At 52.1% G+C, this 26012-nt stretch overlaps 11 protein-coding genes across 11 annotated transcripts; 5 read left to right on the top strand and 6 right to left on the bottom strand.

The window, feature by feature from the left end:
* Positions 1 to 37: 37 nt before the first annotated feature.
* Positions 38 to 1791, top strand: COCMIDRAFT_40085 (uncharacterized protein; the record flags this gene model as incomplete). Its single annotated transcript, XM_007693499.1, has 4 exons — positions 38 to 205; positions 292 to 447; positions 496 to 1489; positions 1568 to 1791. The coding sequence occupies 4 exons, from the start codon at positions 38 to 40 to the stop codon at positions 1789 to 1791; spliced, it is 1542 nt and encodes a 513-aa protein (XP_007691689.1).
* Positions 1792 to 1996: 205 nt separating this feature from the next.
* Positions 1997 to 3739, bottom strand: COCMIDRAFT_8549 (uncharacterized protein; the record flags this gene model as incomplete). Its single annotated transcript, XM_007693494.1, has 1 exon — positions 1997 to 3739. One exon carries the CDS (start codon positions 3737 to 3739, stop codon positions 1997 to 1999), a length of 1743 nt encoding a protein of 580 aa, XP_007691684.1.
* Positions 3740 to 4099: 360 nt separating this feature from the next.
* COCMIDRAFT_29489 (uncharacterized protein) lies at positions 4100 to 6187 on the bottom strand (the record flags this gene model as incomplete). Its single annotated transcript, XM_007693498.1, has 3 exons — positions 4100 to 5295; positions 5343 to 6083; positions 6136 to 6187. The coding sequence occupies 3 exons, from the start codon at positions 6185 to 6187 to the stop codon at positions 4100 to 4102; spliced, it is 1989 nt and encodes a 662-aa protein (XP_007691688.1).
* Positions 6188 to 9128: 2941 nt separating this feature from the next.
* On the top strand, positions 9129 to 11210 carry COCMIDRAFT_105224 (uncharacterized protein; the record flags this gene model as incomplete). The annotated part of the gene is made up of 1 exon (XM_007693507.1): positions 9129 to 11210. The coding sequence occupies one exon, from the start codon at positions 9129 to 9131 to the stop codon at positions 11208 to 11210; it is 2082 nt and encodes a 693-aa protein (XP_007691697.1).
* A 38-nt stretch (positions 11211 to 11248) lies between these two features.
* On the bottom strand, positions 11249 to 12463 carry COCMIDRAFT_105249 (uncharacterized protein; the record flags this gene model as incomplete). Its single annotated transcript, XM_007693506.1, has 1 exon — positions 11249 to 12463. One exon carries the CDS (start codon positions 12461 to 12463, stop codon positions 11249 to 11251), a length of 1215 nt encoding a protein of 404 aa, XP_007691696.1.
* A 551-nt stretch (positions 12464 to 13014) lies between these two features.
* COCMIDRAFT_105254 (uncharacterized protein) lies at positions 13015 to 14506 on the bottom strand (the record flags this gene model as incomplete). The annotated part of the gene is made up of 4 exons (XM_007693505.1): positions 13015 to 13041; positions 13094 to 14269; positions 14322 to 14378; positions 14432 to 14506. The coding sequence occupies 4 exons, from the start codon at positions 14504 to 14506 to the stop codon at positions 13015 to 13017; spliced, it is 1335 nt and encodes a 444-aa protein (XP_007691695.1).
* Positions 14507 to 14957: 451 nt separating this feature from the next.
* COCMIDRAFT_8544 (uncharacterized protein) lies at positions 14958 to 17878 on the bottom strand (the record flags this gene model as incomplete). The annotated part of the gene is made up of 2 exons (XM_007693493.1): positions 14958 to 17611; positions 17866 to 17878. The coding sequence occupies 2 exons, from the start codon at positions 17876 to 17878 to the stop codon at positions 14958 to 14960; spliced, it is 2667 nt and encodes an 888-aa protein (XP_007691683.1).
* A 308-nt stretch (positions 17879 to 18186) lies between these two features.
* COCMIDRAFT_105223 (uncharacterized protein) lies at positions 18187 to 20912 on the bottom strand (the record flags this gene model as incomplete). The annotated part of the gene is made up of 4 exons (XM_007693504.1): positions 18187 to 20137; positions 20192 to 20566; positions 20616 to 20728; positions 20793 to 20912. 4 exons carry the CDS (start codon positions 20910 to 20912, stop codon positions 18187 to 18189), a joined length of 2559 nt encoding a protein of 852 aa, XP_007691694.1.
* A 373-nt stretch (positions 20913 to 21285) lies between these two features.
* Positions 21286 to 22304, top strand: COCMIDRAFT_105214 (uncharacterized protein; the record flags this gene model as incomplete). Its single annotated transcript, XM_007693503.1, has 4 exons — positions 21286 to 21432; positions 21487 to 21620; positions 21670 to 22201; positions 22254 to 22304. The coding sequence occupies 4 exons, from the start codon at positions 21286 to 21288 to the stop codon at positions 22302 to 22304; spliced, it is 864 nt and encodes a 287-aa protein (XP_007691693.1).
* An 852-nt stretch (positions 22305 to 23156) lies between these two features.
* COCMIDRAFT_105217 (uncharacterized protein) lies at positions 23157 to 23795 on the top strand (the record flags this gene model as incomplete). Its single annotated transcript, XM_007693502.1, has 1 exon — positions 23157 to 23795. The coding sequence occupies one exon, from the start codon at positions 23157 to 23159 to the stop codon at positions 23793 to 23795; it is 639 nt and encodes a 212-aa protein (XP_007691692.1).
* Positions 23796 to 24116: 321 nt separating this feature from the next.
* Positions 24117 to 25189, top strand: COCMIDRAFT_8540 (uncharacterized protein; the record flags this gene model as incomplete). The annotated part of the gene is made up of 2 exons (XM_007693492.1): positions 24117 to 24434; positions 24620 to 25189. The coding sequence occupies 2 exons, from the start codon at positions 24117 to 24119 to the stop codon at positions 25187 to 25189; spliced, it is 888 nt and encodes a 295-aa protein (XP_007691682.1).
* Between the last annotated feature and the right edge of the window lie 823 nt (positions 25190 to 26012).

The raw sequence follows: 26012 nt of genomic DNA, 5'->3' as shown, positions 1-26012 counted from the left end.
TCTCCAACTAACGAATAGCTACGTACCACTAACCGCTATGCTCTCACTTCCGCTTATGAGCCTGTCCACGGCTCAAGACGCAGATGCCAAGCAGCAGAAATTTAACTGGCAGAAAGAAACACACGACCTCACTTTTGTAATCGATAGCTATGGTGGACGCGATAATGCCCAGCTCATAAAAGTGGTTCAGGGCATACAGGTTCGGGTACGAGATAAGCATGCCTGATACCTTTGTAACACGGAGCTACTGACGACATGTTTTCAACACATTCACTAATTTCTTAAACATAGCACCTTATAGAAATAGAGCGACTAGTGAAGGAAGGAGAGCAACTGGTTCGTCAAATGCAAAATCAAGGAGTGCAAATGCAGGCGGAACAGCTGCCAACCTCCGCCATTGTTCGCAACCCATTGCTTGCTATTCGATGGCGATTACCCAACCAAAAGGTACACAAAGGGCTACTTCAATTCTCGCCGCTCTGACATGGAATACAGGTTCGTCGTATCCAAATCAGATTCAAGTCCGAAGGAGACTTCGACACGGCATTCAACCGCCTTCGCCAGATCGGCCTTCATATGACCGGGCACAACACTGCACCATCCATAACGGCTCCATCTCCGAGGCCAGCACAAACATTGCCGTCGCTCTCCAGACCCGCCATGGAATTTGCCACTTCTTCTGAACGACCCATGAGTAATGCTAGCATAGGTAGCGGACTGACTTGCCCCCCGTCGCGACTAGCAGAAATCTCCAATCGACCTCACACTGCCGTCAATGGATCTACAACTTTCGAAAATCACTTAAACACAGCTACTAACGTTCGTGTGTCATCCGCTACTCCGAGCTCTGACCGAAGAGACACTCTTACTACAGCTTCTTTCTCCAGTCCTCTGAATCCACCAGTACTTTTTCCTCGGCCTCAATCGGCCACCGCTGATATCTTGAGTCGCAGTTGGAAAGATGCCTCCTCCTTCTCAGATCACTCTCGCTCCACTGTAGAAGAGCGCCCACAAGCATCTACTGAGCGCCCAGAAACTGCAATGCTTTTCAATCGCCCAGGTACTGCTGAACTGCTACCGCCGCGACGAGAACTCCCGTTCCAACGTCTATCAGAGCCACGATCATCGGGAAGCGACAGTGGTCGAACTCCTGATAGTCGGCCATCCACGGGATTGATGGGCCCTCCTGCTCTACCGCGCTCAGCTGCCCAACGACCCGGATCCAGTCGTAGCGCAAACAGCAAGGATGTTGAGCTCCCCCCTCTACCACAGCCCACTGTGATTGACAAGGTTGGCCGTGGGAAGCAGCCAATGCAGCAAGCCCCTCTTACACCGAATCAAGATCAAAGCTCATTTCAACTTACAAAGACGTCCCCAAATAACCGTTCTGGGAATGCGCCGTCACTCACAGTGTTCTCGTCTCCGGTGTCTTCTCCGCTATCATTCACGAATTCGAGTTCCCCTAATTCAGTATTGCCACATAACCAAAGTATGTCAGATGTTGAGGCGAGGAGCCCACAAGGACCAGTATCGGGACCTTTTCAGCGCCCACCCACTACGCCTGCAGTATCAGAAGCTAATGGGCGTATCTCGAACGCGTCCGTTGCCAGTGGTACTACAGTTGGAGCTAATGACGCCGAACACCTGGCGGCGTATACAATGCAACCTGACGAAGCCCGTAGAGCAGCACTCAACGAGTTCATCTTCCGCCATCTTGAGAGCGACGAGTTTCTCACGTTGGTGGAGGACATGGAAACGGCTTGGGCTCGGGTTGCTCTCGGTATGAGGTGAAGAGATATTCGTTGACAGGTTTGCGGCAACGGAAACAACAAGGATGGCGATGATAATGATATACGATGGTGATGTGTTGTGAACGATGTGGAGGGGTCAAATAACATTTTGTCCATTCGGGCGATGGGCCCACATGAAGGAGAAATAATACATGCAAGAAATACAACTTGTACATCAAAATCCCCTTTCAACCTTCTTTTTTCCCTCAATGTATCCTTCCCTCATCCCCAACAACGTACCCTCTCGCAATCCCACTCCTCCCTTCTTCCATCTTCGCCGCCCTCGCACCGCCCGTGCCTTCTTCTCCATCCTCTTCATTCTGGTAATCACTACCCAAGCCCTGCCATGTACGATTTGAACGCAAATACTCCGCACCTGGCGACGCCACACCACCCACGGCCACAATATCGCCATTCGCACGTTTCGTCAGCGCAGAACTAGCGGGAGCCGCACCATCCCCATCCGCAACAGCCTTGGCCGGATTCCTCGCTGCAGCAGATCGCATCGGCCGCGCATGCGAGACATACTGCCCAGTTCTAAGATCGAATTCTGGGGGTTGGGACTCCTCTTCTGAATCGTCCTCTGCACCATTCTTTCCTTCGTTCTCTTCCCCATCGCCTCCACCACTTGTCATCTCCTTCTCCCCTTTCTCCTGGTCCTCATCCAACACCTTTTGAAAATCCGGCTCCCAAGCCCCCGTCCACACCCTCTCCGCATCGCCCTTGAGCGCAACACCAAGCTCCCACGGCGTAATCATCGGGCGCCAGAAATCGCGACTCTCGATTAAACTGCTCTCCCAGCACCCAATCACCACCCATCCGCCTACCTCACTGAAATTCGCCACTTTGGCCGCGTTGACCTTGCCCACGACAAAAGTATAGGATTTCTTGCCTGCGGCGGCGATTTGCTGTTGCACGTGCGACAGGATGTGCATATAGTTCTTTACGGAGAGGGTGTTGATTAGGATGCCGAAGATGGGGGTTGTAGCGAGGGAGGTTATGAGGGCGTAGCGCCTGTTTAGGGTTTTCGATGTGCTGGCTAGGGATGCGGACGTGGCAGTTGAAGTGGTGGGGTAGATGTGGATTGAGGAGACGCGGGAGGAGAGGGCGAGGAGGAGAGATGTAGGGGGGTCGGAGATGTGGAATAAGGCGTAGTCGCGGAGGGCTTCGTCGCCTTTTTCTTGGACTTCTTGGGGGACGGTGCGGTTGGGGAGGGGGGAAGAGGGGTTGTGGACGATTTGTGTGGCGTAGTGGTTTATGTAGCCGTCTGAGTGGAGGCGTTGGTGCAGAGTTGGGATGTGGTGGGAGTATGGTATGTCTGCCATGAGAACTATTTTCTTGTCCTTTTCTGGGTAGGTTTCCTTGATTGTGGCGATTGTGGCGTCGATGTCGAGCGACCGCTCGGTGAAAACGTAAATGACTGGTAGTCTTGATGGCGGTGATAGGCATGAGCGGCCATAGTGCACGACTACATCTGCGTCGACGTGCTCTGCAGCCACTTCATCTACGCAGCACGCGCCGTATGAGGTATCTCCCAGTATGAATAGTTTTTCCTCGACAACGTTCCCATTATCCTGTATCTTAGCCTTGTTCATATCCGTAGCCAATTCTTCTTCAACAGTCGACCCCGTCGTGCCGTTCAGCGATTGCCCGTTCTTTTCTTGTTCGCTACTGTTCTGCTCTTTTCGCTCCTTCTTAAGTCCTCGAGCCAATTGGTCATACACTCTCGGTGCATCGCTGAGCATATGATCTGGAAACTGCAGGGCGATTCTCTTCCATTTTCCCTCTCGTATTTCCCGGACTGTGCGTTCAATCTCGTACGTGAGCGCAACCTGCTCGTCTGATAATCGAGGGAGATTCGAGGGATCTACAACCGGCGTCGGGTCTTCGAAGATGTGTGTATCGGGCGTCGAGAGTACAGGCGCACCCTCGAGCGCTGGGACGGCCATTGTGTATGTTTGTTTGGTGGTTACGTATAGTGTGGTTGGTTTGCTTAAAGAAGTGTGGTGGGGTCATGACTTTTTTCCCTTTGCTAGGTGGGATAGCGGGGCATCCATACGAACGCCACAGGCCTCAAATGCAGGGACGGACAGGGCTGCCGACAAGCCGCAAAAAAAGCTACAGTGTTGATGCATTCATTTATAATGGGGGGACCGACAGCAAGCACATTTCAGAATACAAGTCAAAAGATGATTGCTATATAATGGGAAAGAGGTATCATGATTGCTTCCGACGCTAAGAAACATGCAATGTCTAAACCATCGCAAATATGTCATCATTCTACGAGTACAAAGATAGAAAATAAAAGCCTATATCATCATGTAGGCAGAACCAGCAACTGCCAGAGCAAGAACAAAGAGGTTGGGCACAAAACTGCTCACACCGCTCCTCTGCGTGGCATTGGCTCCTGCAATGATCATCTGAGGATTGTACTGCACCGCATTGGCAACTGTGGTGCCATTCCAGCAGTATCGTTGGAAGCACTGATTGCACACGTCTGGCACAGCCTGGCCGTTGCGCTCCAAACTCCTAGAAAGAATAGCGCATCCAACGCAAGTAGGCCAGTTGTTGGCACCCTCACGTGTCGCGTTTGCCTGGGTCACAACTTCGTAACCATTTTTGATCATACCAGCTCGCTCTTCAAGGGTATACGAGAGCTTCTCAAATGTTGAGGCGTTGGACCAGAAGGAATAGGGAGCGTTGGGAAGGTACACAACGAGAGGAGGAATATTGTTACCCTGTGTGACATTCTTGCTGTTACAGCCAAAGAAGGTAGGCCGGTTATTCAGACCAAGGGCCACGAATGTATCGTGACCTGGGATGTAAGGGAAAGACGTCTTGTTCATGATTGGCGATCCCGCACGCTGGTAAGTGGCAATAAGAGCAGTGCCGTTGGGCCAATTTTTGGAAGGGTTTTGCTCTCCAACAGTGTCGGCAGACGAGTCGACAGCAAAAATGACATCAACCTGACGCACGGGCTGAATGACTGGGTTGAGAGGAATGTTCTGGAGATCTTCGCCGCCATCTACAAGCGTGAGGCGCTGGCTGGAGGCGCTAGGGTTTGTGCCGTTGTGATATTGGTAAAAAGGGTTGGGCGTATAATCTGCGATATCGTTTGAGTCGCGTCCAATCCTTTCCAGAATACGAGTGGCGAGGCTCCTGAGAACATCGGGTATATTTTGGATACTATTCAACGTGAGGAAAATCTGATTGAACAATGAACTGCTGGTTCCCATGATAAACCCGAGATTATCGAATCCGGCGACACATGCCTGGTTCTGGGGAAGCTGTCCTTGGCTGAAGTTTGAGCCAATGTACTTGAGCGGAGCGAAACCGAATGTGGTGGGATCAAAAGAGCCCATTTCAAAAGGGTTGAACTCAAAGACAGTAGCGTTGAGGGAAATGATCAAGTCTCCAGGCGCGCGCTCGTCAGCTACAAGGATAGGCATGGGCGCGTCTCCAGATGAGAACTTGGCGTCATCTTGAATAGAGGAGAAGGTATAAGCTAGAGGAGTTAGCGTAGAGCATTGGATGGTGCGCTTGCGGACATACCAGGCCCTCCATCACTTGCGTTGATGAGCTGGAACGATAGGCCACGGCCGTAAATATCGGTAATGGAGGTGTTGAATCTACCGGCTGGGGAATCGGCCTTGTCCCCGACGGTGCTGACTAGGTTGTCATAGTATTGGGCAGTTGAGAGCAATTGGATGCCCCTTGAGGGGGGGCCCGTGAAAAGCGAATTCTGGAACTGCCAGATAGGAGTGTTCTCGCCCTCTTTGGTAATAGCCTCTACCGAAGTGAAGTTGTTGGCGTAAATGCTTCCAATTAGCCATCCACCGCCAGACAGGGCTGAGACGTAGGTAGCCGACTGCAGCAAGCCACCCAGGTGACCGGCATTTGTCGAGCCCGAGGTTCGGTTGTCGAATGCTGCCAGAGCACCTGCGCCATTGAGCAAGGCACGGTATCCGCCGCCGGAGAAGGAGATTGCAATGTTTGGCAGGGCCGTGGTGTTGTCGCGATGAGTATTAAGATATTGGTTCACGTCGAATCCTTGGATGTTCGCCCTTTGTAAGAAAGCACGCATGGGTTCTATTGTGTTTGGCCTTCTCTTCCTGAGCCATTGTGTCTCAGCGTCGGAGAGCCTATCGGCGGATCGAATACTCGGGCGTGTCGAGGGACAGTTAACTTCGGCGGGAGCATAGCCATTGGGGGCTTGTGGGGTGGCACGCTTCCATGGTTCTACATGGCTGGTAGGAGGGGCGACTCTGGCATCGCGAGGACCAAGGGCAGATGCTGTACCTGCGTCAGTAGCGGTTCATGGGTTGAATTTGGGTGTGTCGCCTACAGGTCGCTAGGCTGGCTAGTGCCGAAGCAGACAGCAGAGAAGAACACCGCATCCTAGTAGTATCACGAGACACTCAGTGCCAAGGTGGTAAGGGGGTCAGTAGAATGATTGAAGTGAGCCCGCCTGGGCATGCGGCGGACGGCCATGTTAAATGTTGCAATCACACAACGGACGACCATGGCTCTTGGATCAAACGCCTGGAAGCGCAGGAAGCGCTAAGAGACTGGTCTGACCTCATCCCGTACGTTGGTCCGCATAGAGGAGCTACTTTGGTGTGGCTGGAGTCGCGGAACCCTGGCGATCTCCTATTAGCCTGCTCTATTTATGACAGACTACTCCCGAGTAGTCAACTGCAACATGCTGACAGTCGCGTGCCCGCCTTTCCAGTCGTCCGCACCGCTGTTGTTGTTGTTGTTGTCTTTTCTGCATTGCCCCTTCGATCGCCGTACCGGCTATGTCGGATACCATTCATGTCCATCAACTCTGTGCGTGCGTCAGGCACACTCGTAGCGCGTAATTTCTTGTGGAGCGCTGCCAGGGATAGGATAGGAGCCTCCCTAGCATCCGCCACACCATCATCGACATTAAACGTCTCCTTTGCCCATATTTGAGACACCATCGCCATTCCTGCGAGGTCAGCAAAATGATGCTGTGTTGCCTTCAGGCCACCATCTACTGTTATCCTTCTACGGGTATGCGGCGGGTGCTCAGCCTCATGTCTCCACAGTTAGGCATCCTGCTAATTTGCAGCCAATCTTCCTTTTGCATGGTAACGGCTATCATTGGAGCGTATAGCGGTCCTCTCCAGCGCCAATGTCAAGACACGTCGGAAACATAGCCCCCCGTATTGGAAGTCTCTGCTCCGGGCTTCCGGGGCTCCACCGTGACCACTACACCAAACGGGGACGAATAGCGGTGCGGCGGTGCGGCGGTGTTACAGCATGTGGCACTTGGACAAGGATATTCACTATGTTGTGCTACTCTTGCGCAGTAGGCTTGCGGGAATAACGGAAAATTGCGCAGACATGCATATAGTAATCGTGCGCATCAGGTATAAGATGCGAAGATGCAAAATCATACATATCTATGTAGTGTGTATACGCTACTGACGATTCGGGCCGCCCTGACATGTGACTCGCAACTGCTTTTTCCCTCCACGGCTCTCACGACATGTTACTTATGGCGATCAATTTTGAGACGACACACACATATTCATGTACTCCTAGCCATCAGTCCCCGTCTTTTTGTTCAGTGAAACAGCCATGGCTTGGCCTTAGGTGCCTTGGATCGGTCTGAAAGGGCGCTTGTAATCCCATGATCCAACGCATGCACTCTACAATTTTGACAATTCTAGGATACTCAAGCTAGAGCAACTTGCATATAGTATACCGGAATGTTGGCATCTCTTATGATAACATACTGGCGTTTGAACGATGACTTGACGTCACCTCGATTTTGCTACATATCAAACTTACCCCTGTCTCTCCAGACGTGGATAACCCTGTATGCAGACACCCGCTGTCTTCATGCGAACGCATATTGCGCCCCCAAGCTTTAAGGCTGCAAAGTAGCTATTTGCTTGTTCAACAAACAAGAAACATGATACCCGCTATGACCCGGTTTAATCCCTGCTCCTGAACAATACAATGATCGTATCTACTGCGTCCATATCAAGGTGCATTGGGCAAAGAAGCACCTGCTGCTTTTTTAGGTATCAAAAACAACATATTATAGGATTTGTGTTGTCTTGACTCGCGTTGACACAGAGCAGGATGTGAAGCTCGAACTCGAGTTCTCGTGTTCCAGACAAGCATTTGCTGTGCCACAGTGTTGCAGCTACCGATCCCCCTAACTTAACCCACCGCGATAGACAAGACCATCTGCGAATCCTACAAGACGATGCCCTACGATATCCTATCCCTGCCATAGCCCAACTACCATGCTGCCAGCTCAGTTCCAGTACCATGTGCAAGATACATAAAGAAATTTGGGTTGCGTGCCAACTTCCATATTTACAGTTTGCGCGCACCTGTAACTCCAAGCAGAAGTTGCAACGAATACCACGCGACTTGGTCTTTGACACGAGCTGCGAAAAAAAAACCAGTTCTGGGCCAAGTTTCCCAGAAGAGTCGGTTTATCATAGACAGTACGAAGATTTCTTATACAAAGGGCGGTCTGAGTTCTGCTTCGTCAACACAGAGATTCGAAGAGAAGCGTGAATGTCCACGTTGCACCTCGACTGAAGACAAGATTGTGGCGAGAAAGTGGAAGGCGTTGGATTCAAACGTGAGTTGTGCTAATAACACTAACATCATACTCGGCAAATCTCCGTTCTGGTCGACTCCCCGCATTGTACCCGGCCATTACCCCATGACATATCCACTTGTGCTTTTTTCCCACCCCGAAAACCTAAACCCCGCGAGTAGATCGCAACTACCTCCACTCCGACCCCTGTAATGCCTCTTAGTCTACGGATCACTCCTTGAACCACCGTATATGCTGGCTAAACGGCTAAATACTACCGCCTTGACCCAGATCGCAGCCTATACATCACTGTTGGAACTCGGTTGGCAGCGACATTAGCACCTTCGACCTCAAAAACATAGCAAATGTTTGTTCATTGCATGGTAACCTGTCGGGATGTCCTTCAAACCACACGCTGTATGCAGAAATCCATCATGACCTTGTCACACGTGTTGAGACGGGGATAGTGCTGGAATTGACCATCCCCATAACGGTACCCGCCTGTACTAACTAGTATTTTGCCAGTGCCCCTGCCTGGGCATTGATCTACCTATCGGTTCCTGGGGTAAACCGGTGTTCAAAGGCTTGATTTGGATAGCCTCTTGCACAGTGCCACTGCCTAGCACCGGCGCTACGGTTGATAAATTACGACACTAACGACATCCGGGTTGCCGGGGCTGTATAAGAAGGCCAAGATGCACGAGGACAATACTCCAGCTGTCGATCAAGTCTCCTCGTTGACATTCAAGATGACCGTACTAGCCACCTTTGTTGCCGCTGCTGCGGCTGGTTTGGCAGCTGTCTCTCAGGCTTCTCCAGTAGCTCCGTCAAACGCTACCGCTGGCGTGTCAAATGCGAAATCTTCTTTGACACTCGTCTATCAGAACAATCTCAATGGATCAGACGACAAGAACCACATTGGCGCTATAGTCCTTGATCCGGTTCCTCAAGCCAGTGCAGCGGCAGCTTGCGCTTCTTTGAACGAGAAGCTCATCACCCGAGCTGCTCTTGAGCAGCATCAGGACGATTTTAATGATGCCCTCTCATACCAAGACTACGCCAAATATAGCGACGCCGAGCAGGGTTATCACATCGACAACGGCGTCGTTTCAGTGGGCGATCGCGTGAGCTACTTGTCCTCTCCGGCGCCTCGCAAACAACTGCCAGTTTTGTGCACCCAATCCTTCAACAATGGCTCGCGAAACGCTGGATTTGTCGAGGGCAGCAGTGTCTCGGTAGCATCAGGAGGCAACACGTTCGTTGGGTACCGCAACCAAAAGTCGTTCCGATTCCTGGGCATCCCATATGCCGATACACCAAAGCGCTTCCAGTACTCTTCTATCTACTCTAAGAAGGGCCAGATTATTCGAGCTACCCAGCACGGGTCACAGTGTATTCAGGGCGGTGGTGGAAGTGAGGATTGTCTGTTTTTGGGTATCCAGACGCCATACATTCCTAAATCAGGATCCAAGAAAAACCTTCGACCGGTTCTTTTTTGGATTCACGGTGGAGGATTCACAGGAGGAGTCGGTTCAGATCCGCTTACCGACGGTGGAAACTTGGCGAGTAAGGAAGACCTGGTTGTTGTCAGTATCAACTACCGTCTCTCTACGCTCGGTTTCCTTGCCATTCCAGGAACTGATATCAAAGGAAACTTTGGTATCCAGGACCAACAGGTGGCACTAGAATGGGTCATTGCCAACATTGCCTCCTTCGGAGGTGATCCCAAGAGAATCACCATCGCTGGTGGCTCTGCGGGCGCCGGCTCAGTGCGTGTGCATCTAGGTTCACCAAAGGCCATTGGCAAGTTCCAAGGTGCCATTGCCATGTCCAATCTAGGAGGAGGCAAGACACTGGGCCTCGACGGTGACTATGGGACAACATACTCAACCTACCTCACTATCGAGGAAAGTTATGAGAAAGCGGGCCAGCAGATCTTTGCTGCAGCGGGCTGTAACAGTACCGACTTATCTGCTCAGATTGCGTGTCTTAAAACAGTCGATGCAGCAAAGATAGTTGGTTTCAATACGGTCGCACGCTATGTCGTTCAGGACGGAACCTACGTCGATACATCCAACCTCATCCTCACAACTCGCAACGCTAGTACGGCACACATTCCCGTCATGTTTGGAGTCACCCGCGACGACGGCGCCTCATTCACTAATTACCCCAAAACCCCCATCTCAAACCACAGCCAGGGTCTCCAAGAGGCCCTCAGCATCAACAGCACATGGGCCCAGCGCGTCATCGACTCTGGTCTTTTCCCCCTGATCAACACAGGCAACCTGACACTCGACTCATTCAATGTCTCCCAGCGTATCACCACAGACAAGATGTTCCGCTGCATTGACCAATCTACCGTGTATTCTGGCTCCCGCTCCCGCGCCTTCGAAAAAGCCTACTTCTACCAATTCGAGCGCACAATTGGCGGTTACGACCCCGATGGCCTCGGTGGGCCCGCCAACAACAACCCAGAGAATCCTTACTTTCGTATCCATGGCTCGGAAACGGACTGGGTATTCGGCACACTGCAGACGATCCGCGACTCAAAGGACTTGTGGAGTGAGCAGCTTACCACTGGATACTTTGCCTCGTTCATTCGGAGCGGCGACCCGAATCCCAGCGTGAGCTACTTGGACGTGCGGGGATACGAGAAGGAGGTTGAAGGCGCGAAGAAATTCGGCGCATGGAAAGCCGTTGATGCAACGGGTCAGAGTGGCGATGAAATACGCTTCCTAGACTGGCCGAGCAAGAGCACGGGATACCAGGATGTAGAGCAGTGCGCTTGGTTGGGATATCCCTTGGATTACTATCTCAAGGGGGGTATCTAAGTCTTTCTTGTAATTACATATATCTATATACAGTGAACTCACCAGTCCGTCCTCTTACTATAATAAAAATTACTAAACACCTTCGTCAATAAATGCTCTCCATACACACTACTCTCATACACCCTCTTGCCCCCCGTCCTCCTCACACACGTCTCCAAGGGCGCAACCTCCGCGTAGAAATTCGGCTCGTAGAAGAACGGAACACTAATCCTATACCTATCCCCCGTCCGATGAATAACCCGGTGCAGAGTACTCTTCCACAACCCATTCGTCCACCGCTCAATCATATCCCCAATGTTGACTACAAACGCGCCGGGGACAGGATCAGCATTAAGCCACGTCCCGTCTTTAAGCTGGATTTGCAGTGCATTGGGTGTATCGTCAGAGAGAAGAAGAGTAACACACCCGTAGTCTGTGTGTGCGCCACATGAAAACTGCTGTTGCTCCTCCTCCCCTTCCCCTTCCTCCCCACCCCCAGAACCAAACCCTTCAGAAGGAGGAGAAGGCAAAGGCGGATACCCAATCATTCTCACAACCCAAAACGACCCCTTACACGCCTTTTCAATAACCTCCCTCTCCCCCTCCAACTCCAACTCCAACGCCTCTCCCATCGCCCTCACCACCGCCTCCCCCACCTCCCCCACCCTCTCGATATACTCTTCGTAAACCCCCCTCAACCCTCTCGGTTCACTCGGCCACAAATTCCTCCCTTGAAGACTCTTCACGCTCCCGGGCCCCGCATCCCCCTCTTCGCGCCTCTCCTCCGGCCACTCGGCATAAAAATCCACAGCCTCCTGTAGATCCTGCAACCCGCCACCCTCATCATCCGTGCAGAGGCGCTGGTACCCGCGTGCGCCGTCGCCACCCTGCCGAGTCCCCGCATCGAGGCGCTCAATCTTGAGCTTTTCAGACAAGGGCAGGGCGAAAAACTGGCGGGCGAGGCTGATGACCGAGTCGAGTTGGGACTGGGGGATTCCGTGGCCGGTGAGGTAGAAGAAGCCGTAGGTTGTGCAGGCAGCGTTGATGGCTTGGGCTGTTTGGCGGCGCGAAGAGGCTGGGGAGGAGGGGTTGAGGAAGGGGGATATGTCGATTTTTGGGAGGATGGACGTGGGTGGTGGTGAGATGGGATTGTTTGTGCAGCGTGGGGAGGGGGAAGAGCGTGTGGGAGAGAGACTTGGGGATGTGGTCCAGGGTTTGTCGCTGTTGTGGAGTTTGTGCCGCGCTTTTTGGAGGGCGGCGTGCATGTCGGACATGGTGGGCTCTTCTTTCTTCTCTATTTTTTCTTTTTTCTTTTGAAGTTATTGCTGTTCAATGGCAGTTTGGTGGTTCAAGGGCGAGTTTGACGATAAGAAACTTTCACTAGTCTCTAGGTTGCTGGTGTTCACTTTTTACGGAGACCTTGGTTTTTTTTCAGCGTGAGGGGGTGATGTGGTGCTAGGTATCACCTGATGTCGCGATTTTTTTATGAAGCATGACAGAGGAGTGTAAGTGTTGGCAAAGTAACAAGATGCAATGTTCAAACGCCGATACCCTATCGAGTTTAGACGCGGGTAGCCCTGAACATCCTTGACATAAACTGACGATACTTGACATAGGTCATAGAAAATCATGTGCACATATTCTTTGGCCCCTGTTTTGATGGTGAGAGAATTTGGTTGAAATCTCTCATAGATTGTGGTATCTTGATTTCTCTTTTAAACGCCCCCCTAGCGGTGCTATTTTCCTAATCATTCACTACAGATCCCCGTGTTGTCATCCCTTCATTATCATTGATCAATAGCGTACCGTAAAGTCTCACATCAAATTACATGATGACCTCGTTGGAGACGTCCTGTTCAATAAATTAGTCAAGCCCTTAATATACTCATAATCATATATCTTACCCTCTTCAGCTCCTTGTATGGCAGGCAGACACAGTTCTGCACACGGACCTCATCTGCGACGGCGCAGTCCTTACCGAGGATGGTAATGCTCTGAACCTTGACACCGTTCTTGATGACGCTAGTAGTGTGGCTGGTGACGGGTGTTGGCGTACCCTCAACACGGGCCCACGCACCGACCTTGCTGTTCCAGCCAATAATGGTGTATAGCACACATGCGTCGTGCTTGATTTCAGAGTCCTCGAGCACAATGGACTCCTTCACACGTACACCAGCGCCGACGACGACACGAGCACCAATGGAGACATTGGGTCCAATCTTGGCGGTTGGGTCGATCTGAGCAGAGGGATGAATGTAGACTGGGGGCAGAATGTTGGCAGAGGGAGCAGCAAGCTCTTCTGATCCCGCCTGGAACATCTTGGCGAGGTACAGAGCATTGGCGGGAACGGCAGAGCCCGCAGTCTTGATCTGGCGCCAAAAGTCCTTTGTCTCAAGGACGAAGAACTGCCTGCTGTCGGCAATATCCGACAGCACATCCTGCTCGAGGCGAATGACGGCATTCTCCTTGCTATCGTCGTCGTCTTCGTTCTGGTAAAAGGAAGACTCGAGGTTCTCGTTGGAGGGATATGACAGCAGTCGTGGGCGCTCGGTCCGTCGCTTGATGGCGCTGCGGATGGCGGGGAAGATGCACTCGGTCGCAAAGAGGTAGATACCGCAGTTGATCAGGTTGGAAATATGCGACTCGGGCTTCTCGACGTAGTGGAGCACGCGCTTGGTGTGCGCATCCGAGACGATGCATCCAAAGTTGGAGGCGGCCTCGTTTGCGACTCTGGTGCCCAGCATGACAGCCTCGGCGTCCTTGTCCTCGAACAGCTTCAACATTTCGACGAGCGGGAATGAGGAGCAGACATCTGCGTTGAGAACAAAAAGCTTCTCGGGCTTGCCCTTTAATATGACATCACGGAAGTGGTAGAGACCTCCAGCAGTGCCCAACGCCTGGTATTCACGGAGGTACTTAACGCTCAAGTGTGGCCAGTTGGTCGACACGGCGTTGATAAAGGGCTGGAATACGGATTCCTCATAGTAGCCGACAATGAAGACTTCCTTGATATCGGGGACGTTTGTGATTGCGCGGAAGCAGTGCTCAATTATGGGGTGGCCGGCGACGGGGAAGAGCGGCTGTGGGATCATCAGCGGGGTGCGGCCGACGGAGGCAGAGGGGTATGCATACCTTGGGCAGTTCCATGGACAGCGGCCTGAAGCGGGTACCGCGAGAGGGCCCTCCGACCTGCGCGTGTGAGTATACATGGCCGTTGGACTCTTGCGGCGGGTGCTCTATACCAGAATGACGGCCTTTGTGGAGCCGCCAGAGGGCGACTTGGACCTCATGGCGAGGGACGGCGGCTGTAGACTCATCTTGGCGCGGGCTTCAGTGTGTGCGGGGGTGGATGGGGAGAGAAAAAGAAAGAGAGAGTTGTGCACAGAGTTCAGAGGCACAAAAAGGTGTGGTGCGGGAGCAATTGAGAATCTGGCCTCGTCCCAGGAACCAGCTGGTGGACCCTGACAAGATGCCGCCCACGTTGGCGGTGAGCTGGCCGGGCGAATCACTGACGCGCCGCCTCGTGTCAGGTGCATCTCTACTGCACCCCTTTCTTCTCTACATGGCTATTCTTAGCTTCACCACATATTCTGCTCGACGTGTTGCCATTGATACGAATGCATTGCTTGCTCTAGTCGGCTTTGCTGCACGGCGCTACCATCGCCAGCCTAACACGATCACGCTACACAATAATCTTTTTGCCTGTGCTTGATAGAGTAATGCTATACGATCCACGTGCATACCACTCGGCTTGCCAAACCCAATCCCTCACTTTGCTGCTCCCAATGCCAGCTTCCTGTTCTTCTTGATCAGTGCTGACAGCTTCTTCTCCAGAACATCGTGCTCCTTTCTCGCTGCCTGCATTGCCTGTTCCGCCTCTTCCATGGTCAACACGCTGCCTCTTCCTCTTCTTGCGTTACCACTGTATCCACCCATGCCCGCTGTCGTCTCAATAGCATTCATCAGCCCCTGCATATCCAGGCCGCCCGCGCCTTGCCCAAGCATAATGTTACCGTTGCTGTCAAGACCCACTTCTTGCGTCGACTGGTAGCCAAGGCCGGCTCCTACAAGTGCTTCAAGACCTTGTACAAAGACGCCTCCCAGCTTGTCAGCAGCCATGAATCCCATGCCATCAATCTCGGTGCTTCCCACTGCACCCCCTTCAACAACTGCCTTTGCTGCCTTGGCAAACCTATTTGCATTGACAGACATGTTTGCCGTTCCTGCACCAGGCGGTCCGCCGACTGCAGCCATTTCAGGGCGTGGCTGGTTCGGTGGCGGGTTGTCGGTGCGGGGAAGCACGTATTGGTTCAAATAACCGCCGGCATCTGCTGGTGTTTGTTGTTGCTGTGACACTGGAGCCTGTGTAACTGATGCATCCTGTCCCTGTACTGGGGGCAAAGGAAGGTTCGTTGAGCCCAATAGTCCAGAGGGAACATCAAGCCTCGGCATCTGTTGTCCGCCATTAGTGTTTAGCTTCTTGCCTGCTTCCTTGAGTGCTGTCGCAATGGCCGGCAGGACATCGTTCGTCTGCGTGCCCAGACCATGGCTGTGTGCTGCTTGTTTTCGAGCATGGAAACGGCCAGGGCCCTTGAGCTCGTCAATCCGCTTTTCAAGCTCAAGTGCCTTTGTCTCCAGCTCTTCACTGAGTCCCCAGAAAAACTTTCCGCCTGGCGTGATCAGAGTCCTTGATTCAGACTTTCCATCTTGACTGTTGAGGCGCAGAGGTTTCTTCTTAGCCAATGTTTCCAAGTCCGCCTCGGAAAAGTGTAGTTTCAAGTCCGGAGGCGCAACCGCACCGCCCATTTGAGTGTTGCGAGTTGTGTGAGTGAGCGATGACGATAGCGGCTTGAAGAATTCAAGATTAGACGCAATTAATTCCCCGGTGCGTTGTAGATCGGTCATGATGGACTGTGCAGTATGCTCGCGCTTTTCCTTTGACTCTTCACGTTCCGGCTCTGGTTCGGGCGTAGCTGCAGCAGAAACCTTTGCTGAGGGGGCCTTATGAGCCGTGGCTGTTGGCACTTCAGCATGCTCATCCTCAACCGTAGCAGGCTTGGGCGAAGCTGGTTGACTCTTGGCTGCGGCTGCGGCTGCGGCTGCTACTGCTACAGGCTTCGAGTTGGTTGATGTTTTCTTTGCTTTCTTCTTGCGACCAATGATAGGAGCTTGCACGACCTCAACATCTGATTTATTATCTTCGAGCTGCTCCTCTTCTATCTGCTTTTTGCGTTCTTGTCGATCTTTCTTGGCTTGTGACTTGGTCTTCTTCCTCACAGGTGCGGTACCGACCTTTCCAACCACGGGAGGAGGCGAGCTAGCCCGAGAGAAAGATGTAGACGTGATCGAAGCAGTGTCTGATATCAGTTCGCTTGCAGGAGTTCCTGGTTGGTTCACCGAGGCGATGCTCGCCTGCCTAGATCGAAGTTTATCAACAGTCGGAATATGCGGGAGAGGCGGTGCTGTGGTCGCAGACAAGGGTGGTGGGACTTCAGTCTTTGGTGTTGCAACAACACGAAGAGTCCTCGGTGGTCCCGCACGCTTAATTGGAGATCCTGTTCCCACGGCAGCAGGACTTGGAGGCACCGAGCCGGCTGCTGTAACCGATACCGAACGATCATGCTTCGCCTGAGAATCTGCTTTGCCTGGTCCTGCAGCTAGAGATCCCTCGTCCTTTGGTAATTTAGTCGCCGCTACAATATCGAGCTTGCCTGGAGGCTGTCGTTTCGTAGAAGACGTAGGGGTCGCAGCAGCAACTGGAGTCTGTATGGGTTCTTTCGGCGGCTCTTTCTTGGGAGTTGTCTGTGCTTGACCTTGGTTCTTTTTAGAAGTGCTCTTTGCTTTGGGCACGTCCTTTGTAGCTGCCTCTGATATGGACTTTCTTGTTTCGGGCGCAGTTTTGGATGTCTCAGCTTCACCCTTGACTCTCCTAGAGGCTTCTCTCGGTGTAGGCTCCTTGGGGGTTTGTGGGAAGACAACAGCTTCCTTGGGTGTCGGAACCTTGGAGGGTGTCGTGGGTTGAGTATTGGTTGCAGGAGTTGCCGCATGGGTTGCGGTAGGTGTTGCCGGCTCTGCAGAATCGCCCTTTTGCCTACTTTTGCCAGCCTTACTGGGCGTTGATGTTCGTATCGGTGTAACAGGCGTAACAGGCATGACAGGCACAGCCGGTGTAATGCTTGAAGATGCAGTCCTAGACATTGGCCGAGATGCAGGCCGAGCACGAGACTCCTCAATGACAGTTTTTGGAATAGCCGGAGCTGTGAAACCAGGTGGAATGGTAGGAGTGGATCGACGAGAGTACTCAAGGAAGTGGCTGCTAAGTGGAGTGATTGGCATGGCTCGAATGGGCTCATTGTCGCTGTCATTAACCAGCGCATCGACATTGATGGATGCTTGCTCCTCTGCATTGAGTGGTACATCATCTACACAGAGGTGTCAGTATAGATTTTTCGCACGAGTCAAAACAATCGCAATGCCAAAACGAGTCTAGTGACCACGGCGGCCGCCAGACGATGGTCAAGGTAGTGGTGCTGGCAAAACATTTAATATACATCAGGCTACAAGGGTTGTCTCTCGAGCATCTTCGTCACTGGCAAGGCAAGAAAATAGTGCAGCCACCTCTCTATTAGAAAGTAAGCATGCCGACTTGATCGCGGCAGGAGGGGTAGTTACGTACATGCGATGGCCATGACGAAGACGACGAGAGAAGCTGACCTTTGCATCGGCAGGACAGCGCAAACAACCCATATATGAAAAAAATGAGAAAGAAAACGTGAAAGACGTAGAAAAAATGCCGTAAAGACGTGGCAGCGTCAAGAAATTTTGACAGTGACAGTGTAGCCCAATCAAAACGCCAGGCATGCCAGTGTCAGAGCACCGAGTCTGTGCCGATGCAGTCGCCGTGTAAACCGAAAACGCCATGCAGCCACCGTTGCAATAAGTACTAAGACAGTATATCTGGCCAACTGGCCGACCAATATGTAGAAGAAGAAAACTACTACCATCGTCCAGCGCCGCCGTAGTTGTTATTTGAATAAAGCGAAGAAAACCCGCTTTGACCTTGGCCATACAAGCCCTGGCCAGCCATGCCGCCTTGATGCAGCCTTGCCTGCAAGATACTCGGGTCTTGGACATCAGCAAGGCCACCTCCTCCAGAAGAAGAGGTGTTTGCGTGCCTGTGCTTCTTGCCCTTTTTCTTAGATTTCTGCGAACCAGATTCCTGGTAAGCGCCAGGCGAAGGCCCATAAGGGAAGCTCAGAAGACCAGGGGCAGGGGCAGGTGTAGAGGTCGTGGAGTGTTGATTAAGGAAAGAAGGAAACATTGACTCACGCTTTCCAGCATCAGCTAGCCTAGCACCACCATCCATGTTGCGGCTGCGGAGCAGATCCTGATACATCGCATCACTATTATTCCTTGCAGTGGCACCCGTCCCATAGGGAAGGCCGCCAGTAGCAAAGCCGTGACCTTGACCGAACATACCAGTCCCGCTGACAGGAGGTGTGCCAGTCGGCTTCAGTCCTGGAGGCGGCCCTTGCACGTTGGTGAAGAATTGTCCGCCTAGTGGCTGATGCTGGGACATTGGGTTGAACTGATTGGCGTTCTTTGGCATCATCGAATTTTGCTGATTCATCAGTTTCTGGTTCGCCACAGGCTGCACATTCGCCGAAGCCGAAGCGCTGTCGTTGGCGAAGCTGAAGCGGGAAGTGTGTCTGTTGTGCCCAGAAGCATTTCCAGTCATTCCGTGCTGCTGAGGCTGCGTGTTTTGCATGTTGCCTAGCAGGCCAGCGGATTGAGTGCCAGACTTGAAGTTGGAGAGCAGTAGCTGCTGCTGCTGTTGTGGCGTCAAGCCTCTGTTGCTCAACCCAAGAGTGCTAAAGTCCTCGGTCAGAGGCGTGTTCTGCCCAAAAAGGCTCCCAGCAAAGCCCTGTTGACCGGGTGGTGCGATTGCATGCTGGCCGAGATGGTTGGTGCTTGTGTCAGGTCCATCTTCGGGTTCCCCGCCCAACTGTAAGCTACCCCCCGCAGTAGCCTCATTGTCCTCTCGTTCAGCGGCCGGCGCTTGCTGCTGGGAAGCTACTTTCACTTCACCCTCTGCCTCCCGCAACGCAGCAAGTTCCTTTTCCTTTTCTTTCATTGCGCGCCGCTTTGCGCCTCCGTTTGGATCAAGCAACTGAGGAAATTCGGTCACAGCCTTCAACTCTTCCTCAGAAAGGACTGCACTAGAGAACACAAACTTGAAGTCGGGCGAGCATATGATCTTGAGCAAGTCTGGGAAATCCTGATTGCGGGGTTTGGAGGGGCGTGTGGTAGCCGTGGGTGCGGATGCGGTAGTAGACTCGGATGTTGTTGACTTTGATACTTGCGGAGACTTTTCCTTCTCCTTCTCCTTCTCTTTGTCCTTGTCCTTCTCTTTCTCTTTTTCCTTCTCCTTTTCCTTGTCCTTGTCCTTGTCCTTGTCCTTTTCCTTTTCCTTTTCCTTCTCTTTCTCTTTTTCTTTCTCCTTCTCTTTTCCTTTCTTCTTCGGAGCCTCTACTGGCTTGGGTGCCTTCGGTGCTTGTGCGGGTACCGCATTCGTGACCATAGGGCTAGCGTTGTTGGAAGCGGTTGTTGAACGGCTTGCACGACGCTCTAGTAGAGCTTTGCTACCCCAATTCGCAGTGGCGGGCAGACCAGGTGCGTCATGTATCGAACTTGACGTATCCGTGCTATCTTGTCGATGCATTGGCGTCGCAGCGGCTACAGGAGGCCCATGGTGCGCAGGAGGTGCGGCTCGTGACGTTGACGATTGGGATGGCTGTTGCGTTTGGATCGAGTTCATCATGGAAAGGTCTTGGCGGGTGAAGCTGTCATTGTCTTCACCGGGCTCGTGCAGGAACATGCAGTTGCGATTGTTGCAAGTCTCACCGCGAAGATAGGCTGAACAGTATTTGGTAGTACCAAATTGTGCTCTGTGACATGTCAGTTATTTAGAGGACACATGGCATGAAGGAGCTGCTGCATACCTCAGCACTCTGTCGCCGTTTTGCGAACCGTCAACGGCGTTGATACATCTCTCAGCATCTTCCTTGCGAGCAAACGTCACATAGACACCAACTGACTGTTGATGCTGTGCATTCTCCTTGGCTTTGCTCACGACAATCTTCAAGATCTTGCCGTATTGGCCAAAGTAATCCTCACCACGTAGCGTCTTGAGTAGTTCATCTTCGCGTATTGTTGGCGTAAGACCTGTGACGTATACGAGGTTCTTCTGGACGACTCGGAGGCCAGAAAGGTGCTTCCGGCTAAGCGAGTCGGCTTCGGCCTTTTGTGCTTCCTTTTGCCGCATCTGCGCATTCTTCTTGGCCTTTTGCGCAATTTGCTGCTTGTGCTGTGCCATCCTGCCCAATGTCAGAAGGTATTCAAAGAGGGGAAGAGCAGGGGACCCACTCTTCGGGAGAGATGGTCTTCCACTCGATTGTGGAGTCATCGTAGGGGCGGCGGCAGGCGGGGCAAAGGCCGTTCATGGTTGTCTTGATGTTGTTGTAGCAGAACTGGCATATCTGAGACGCGTGTTAGCATGGCGGCTTGGGACAGCTTCACCGAGTTTTGGCGAGGGAAGCGCACTTGGTAGCCACAAGGACATGGTCGGAAGTTCCTGTCGGACAGATCGAACTCCTCGACACATAGAGGGCAGCACTCTTCCTCGTCATCATCGACGAACTGGTCTTGCTGTACCCGAGACATGGTGAAGGGTGGCTGTGTGTTGCAAGGTGTGGTTTAGAGCGTAAGGGTGGTGCCCGAGGGCAGTCGTGGTATGAATGCGGGGGTGGGATAAGACCTGGGGTGACGAGCACACAAGGCCTGCAAGGAAATCGCTGAAGTACAAATAAACGCCGGCCGGATTGTCGCAGTCGCAGTAAGAGGGATCCACGGGAGGTGATGGGGGTTAAGAGGCTGCAGCTGCGTGATGGCACACCAGGTTCCGCTCCACGCTACTTACATAAGCATGCGTCTCGCGGGTTGAGCTGCGAACTTCACGACGTCGTCGATACCTCCACCCCAAGTCGCCCTTCCCCGCTGCACATCGCGTAGCCCCTCACCAATACCTCTGCAAACAATGGCTATGCGGTTAGCTGTAGGCCGGCCATTGGGCGCTGCCATCCGCGCCTCGAGCTGCTCCCGCAATGCGATGCGCACCTTTGCCTCGACGGCACTCCGGCCCAAGGAAGTTGCGGGACCCGCTTCCGATACACCAAACATGCGGGTACGGAACGGCAGATGGTAGCAGATATCGGGTCTCATCTAACATAATTTGTAGTTTGCTCCCCGCGACACGGTTAGCGGGCTCAAGGCCCCCATTGTCAACCCGACAGAGAGCCTCAAAGAAAAGGGCGAGGCACTCCACAAGTACGGACAGTACATCATGTCATGTCTGCCGAAATATGTCCAACAGTATGCTGCACGGCCTGATAGGGAAGAACAGTATTTGACAGCGATACAGATTCTCCGTCTGGAAAGATGAATTGACCATCTATATCCCTCCCTCCGGTATCATCCCCACCTTCACCTTCCTCAAGTACCACACTGCGGCCGAATACACTCAAATCTCGGATATTACTGCTGTCGATTACCCCACCAAGGACCAGCGATTCGAGGTCGTGTACAACATGCTCAGTATCCGCCATAACTCGCGCATCAGAGTCAAGACATATGCCGATGAGGCGACCCCAGTACCCAGTCTGTGTGATCTCTACGATGGCGCCAACTGGTACGAGCGCGAGGTCTATGATCTTTTTGGTGTCTTCTTCGTTGGACACCCAGATCTGAGGCGAATCATGACAGACTACGGTTTTGATGGACACCCGCTGCGAAAGGACTTCCCAATGACTGGATACACTGAGATCCGATACGACGAGGAGAAGAAGAGAATTGTTGTGGAGCCACTTGAAATGACGCAGGCGTTCAGGAACTTCCGCGGTGGATCATCAGCATGGGAGCAGGTTGGTCCAGGTGAAGATCTCAAGCCAGAGAACGTGAGTTTTACCTCTGTCCAAACGTTGCTGCCAGTGCCTAACAAAGTTACAGTTCAAACTGCCAACACCCAAGCCAGAGCCACCGAAAGAAGAGAAGAAATAGAAGAACTTGCAAGTTTGAGTTGTATATACCTGCGAATGAATGGGCCGGTGCACCTTCCAATAACTCGTGTCCAAGCGTTGAACTGTCGACTAGTAGTGACTTTCTGCTTTCACACTGATATGAAATTCTGGTACGGCGAGAGATGACTGTTGTTAGACTAAACAAAAGATCGTGTGATATCACATGTATGGTGGATCAGAATAGAGTTCGCAGTCCTTTGCCCTGGTGGTTGTATCATCGGCCATTATTGACATGCCAAGCATATCTCGCAATCGGTCGCTCGTTTTGGTAAGCGCAGCTGAATCCACCTTTCAGCCACCCCCAAATTTGGTGAAAACGTGGGCATTTAGTTCCTGAGTCATTCTCAAATGCACAGCAAGGCATTTGCGCTGTGCAACGGTGAAGAATATCCGGTTGGCATTAGACTGTGATAGCATCTCTCTGCCCGAGGATACCCCGCTTTTCGATCCCAGATTCGCACTAAAACTGTACACTGTGGTCAATGATTGCATTCCATTGCCCGAGGATATCCCGCTGTCCCGTCTTAGATCTGCATTACCGTACCGTGTGGTAGACAAGACTATCGGGATTTCCGGTTGACACACCCGAAAACCGGTAACAGGATCAAGAATCAGTTCGTATAACGGTGTATGCTGTACGTAAACCAACAAGTCTTCCGACTTCCTACCAATCATGCACAATGGACAAAACCCCAGTGTACCATCCTCCTCACGTCCGGATGTAGTAACTTGAAGTATAAAAGCCCAGGCTTGGTCCTTTTGACGTCTCCCAACTACAATGATCTCACCACTACCGCTCCTTGCTCTATTTACCCACCTTGCAACATCCACCATGTCCGGCAGCACGACAATCAAAACCATTGAACCCTTCAACCTCTCTGCCCAAGCAGGCACAGACATCTGGCGCAAACCCCCCTCCACCAACGTCTTCAACGCCGCATTCTATCCCTCCACCCTCCCCACCTACCCCCTAAAACAGTTCCAGCGCGCGAAGATCACCTTCGCTCTCCCACCCTCTAACGAACTCCGCCGATATGATCAAGCAGGCCTCGTCCTCCACCTAACCAAAGAGGGCGTCGCCGAAAACGCTACAAAATGGGTCAAGACTGGCATCGAATTCTACACTGGTAAACCATTCGTCGCGACTGTTGGCTGCGACATCTGGGCCGACTGGTCCCTAGTTCCCATGCCGGAGTTTGTCAATGGAACGAAGCCTACTGCTACGATTGAAGCACGCAAAGAGCAGGATGAGCTCGGCAAGAGTCTGTGGATTTACTGGATCGTGAGGGATGAGCAGGGCAAAGAGGTTGAGAGGCGCCCGTTGAGAGAGGTTAACTGGTTTACGGCGGCAGAGGATGAGGGTTGGGATGTTAGTATTGCGGGCTATGTAGCTAGGCCTACTACGGCCGGGGGCGATGAGCTGCTTGAGGCGGAGTTCAAGGATGGTCTTGAGATTGAGGTCTCAAAGTGAATTGGTCTTTAGCGAGGCTTTTGTTGTCAGCGTTGTTGGGAGGTAGGTGAAGGTGGGAGCCTGATTGCGGGCGCCTTTTCCTTGTCTTTCACTTTCATCTCTCACTTCGTTTACTATCCAGAGTCACGCGCACACAGATAAAAAATCACACTTCGTGTGGGTGTATTTACTTTCTCACGCTTTCTTTTACCTTCTTCTCACTCCACACCAAATTCAAGAAGTACTGCATCTATCCGCTTGTCTCGCCTCTGCACTCAACCGCACGCAGCCCACACACAAACACAAACACTCTCACTTAACCACAGAAGTAACGCACAAACTATGTGTCACATACAGCTTCACTGCCCGAGTACTTCGAAGACCCTTGACAACTTTGTCATCGGTGCGTATCAGAAGCCAGAGCAGGTCCTCCAGGGCGTGCGTCTGGCGCTGGACCTCAAGTTCGCAGCACTCTACACCGTCGACGCGAAGCCGATCAGCGATCCTAGCAAAACGCTGCAGGATAACGAGCGTGTGCTTGTTGCTGCGAGTGCGACCGAGACCATGTTGCCGGATGCTGCGTACGGCTACGCTATGTACGCTGGTGAAGAAGGCGAGGATGTCGACATCGATGTCGAGGGATATGGAATGGACTGGCAGGTAAGAAAACCCCCTGTCACATTCCCTTTTTTGTATAGCGTCGTTTTGCTGTTTTGAGTTTTCGTTTTGACGTTTTTCATGTTGTTGTTTTTGTAAGTGGAGAACAGGAGAGGAAGGGCAGGGAGGAAGAGTAAGTGTATTCAAGGTTGGTGTTGTATACTAAACTGGCTTTTTCAACCACATAGGACCTCATCGACCGCGAAAAGGCCGCCCATATTCTCAGCCTGGTAGAGACAAAACCGTCGACCCGAAACAAGCTACGCATCACGCGTGAGTGTGGTGCGGTACGAGAAGATCTCGCAGCTATCACCCAGCAGGAGCTGGATACCACGCCAGCATCTACCACTGATTCCGAGACCCTCATCGAGGAACGGTGGGACATTAATCTCGATGCGTTCCTCAAACAGAACACCAAACACGTTGCTGCTCTGGCGACAAAGTCGCACTTGACTTCTTCGTCGCTTTCCCCTTCGACCGTATCCGCTCTCGCCGTCTTCTCGTCCATGACACTTGGACAGCCACGTCTTGCGAGCGAAGTATTGAGTGAAGCCTTCGTCATGCGTCTGGACAAGGAGGAGGGCGAGGCCAAAGACCCTGTCCTGCGCGAAGATGATGTCAAGAACGCTGTAGAGATTGTCTACGAACGGGCTGGTGTTGTCCCAGCGAAATTGACGAAAGCCAAGACTGGAAAGACGAAAGACCGGAAGAGGGCGAAGGGGAAGGGCAAGAACGGGGGTGGCAGTGCGGGCTTGTGAGGTGACTGCATGGTCAGCATCTACAGAGACGGATTGAAGATGAGAGTGGTGGCTCAAGGAACATACAAGTAATGAGGAGGAAGCAGGTTAGGATAGTCAACATGTGGCACTCTGACATTTTGATGGAGAAGAGAGATTTTGTTTTGCCTTGCTCTAGTTACTGGAAGTAACATCATAATGCTCACTAATAACTCAACGTACGTGCACTCGGATGGTTTTTGATTCTTTTATTATATACATCAGGACAACTCTTGATTATACCTGATGTTCTTGTATTGAAATGTCACTGTGATATGGCTATTTAACCTCATGGCTAGGAAGTGAATCTCTTTGTCGCGATACCCGATACTCAACTCAGTCAAGGCACTTACTCTCGGTTTCAACTACATGGACGTTGGCGCAGATCCCATACATATCCAGGGGTCTGTTATATCATTTAAAACTTGTACCACAAGGCTCTCATGGCTGATGTATGATCCAATCTGTGTATGATCAGCAGCGACCTTGTGTTGTTCAGGGATTATAGAAGGTGGGATTTCATCTTTATAAACCGGGACAGTAGTACGGAACGATCTTCGCGGTACTAACTCAATGGAATTACCAATCGTGTTTAGAGCGTATGTGGTACATATTCGAAATGATAGAGTGGTACTAGGCATCTTGACTGTAGTCGCGTCTGGACTATCCGGAAGGAAGGAACGTGCTATCATTCCACACATCAAAGTCATTACTCCTCGCAACTTCGTCCAGAACAATTGGATGCTTTATACCAGTAAGTTGGGCACTGCATGATTGTATGTATCCAGAATATAGCAGTAGCATG

This window comes from Bipolaris oryzae (genome assembly GCF_000523455.1).
Source record: "Bipolaris oryzae ATCC 44560 unplaced genomic scaffold scaffold_168, whole genome shotgun sequence".
Lineage (NCBI taxonomy): Eukaryota > Fungi > Ascomycota > Dothideomycetes > Pleosporales > Pleosporaceae > Bipolaris > Bipolaris oryzae.
The sequence above is the reverse complement of the archived record's forward strand: the minus strand, read 5'-3'. Positions and strand labels throughout refer to the sequence as shown.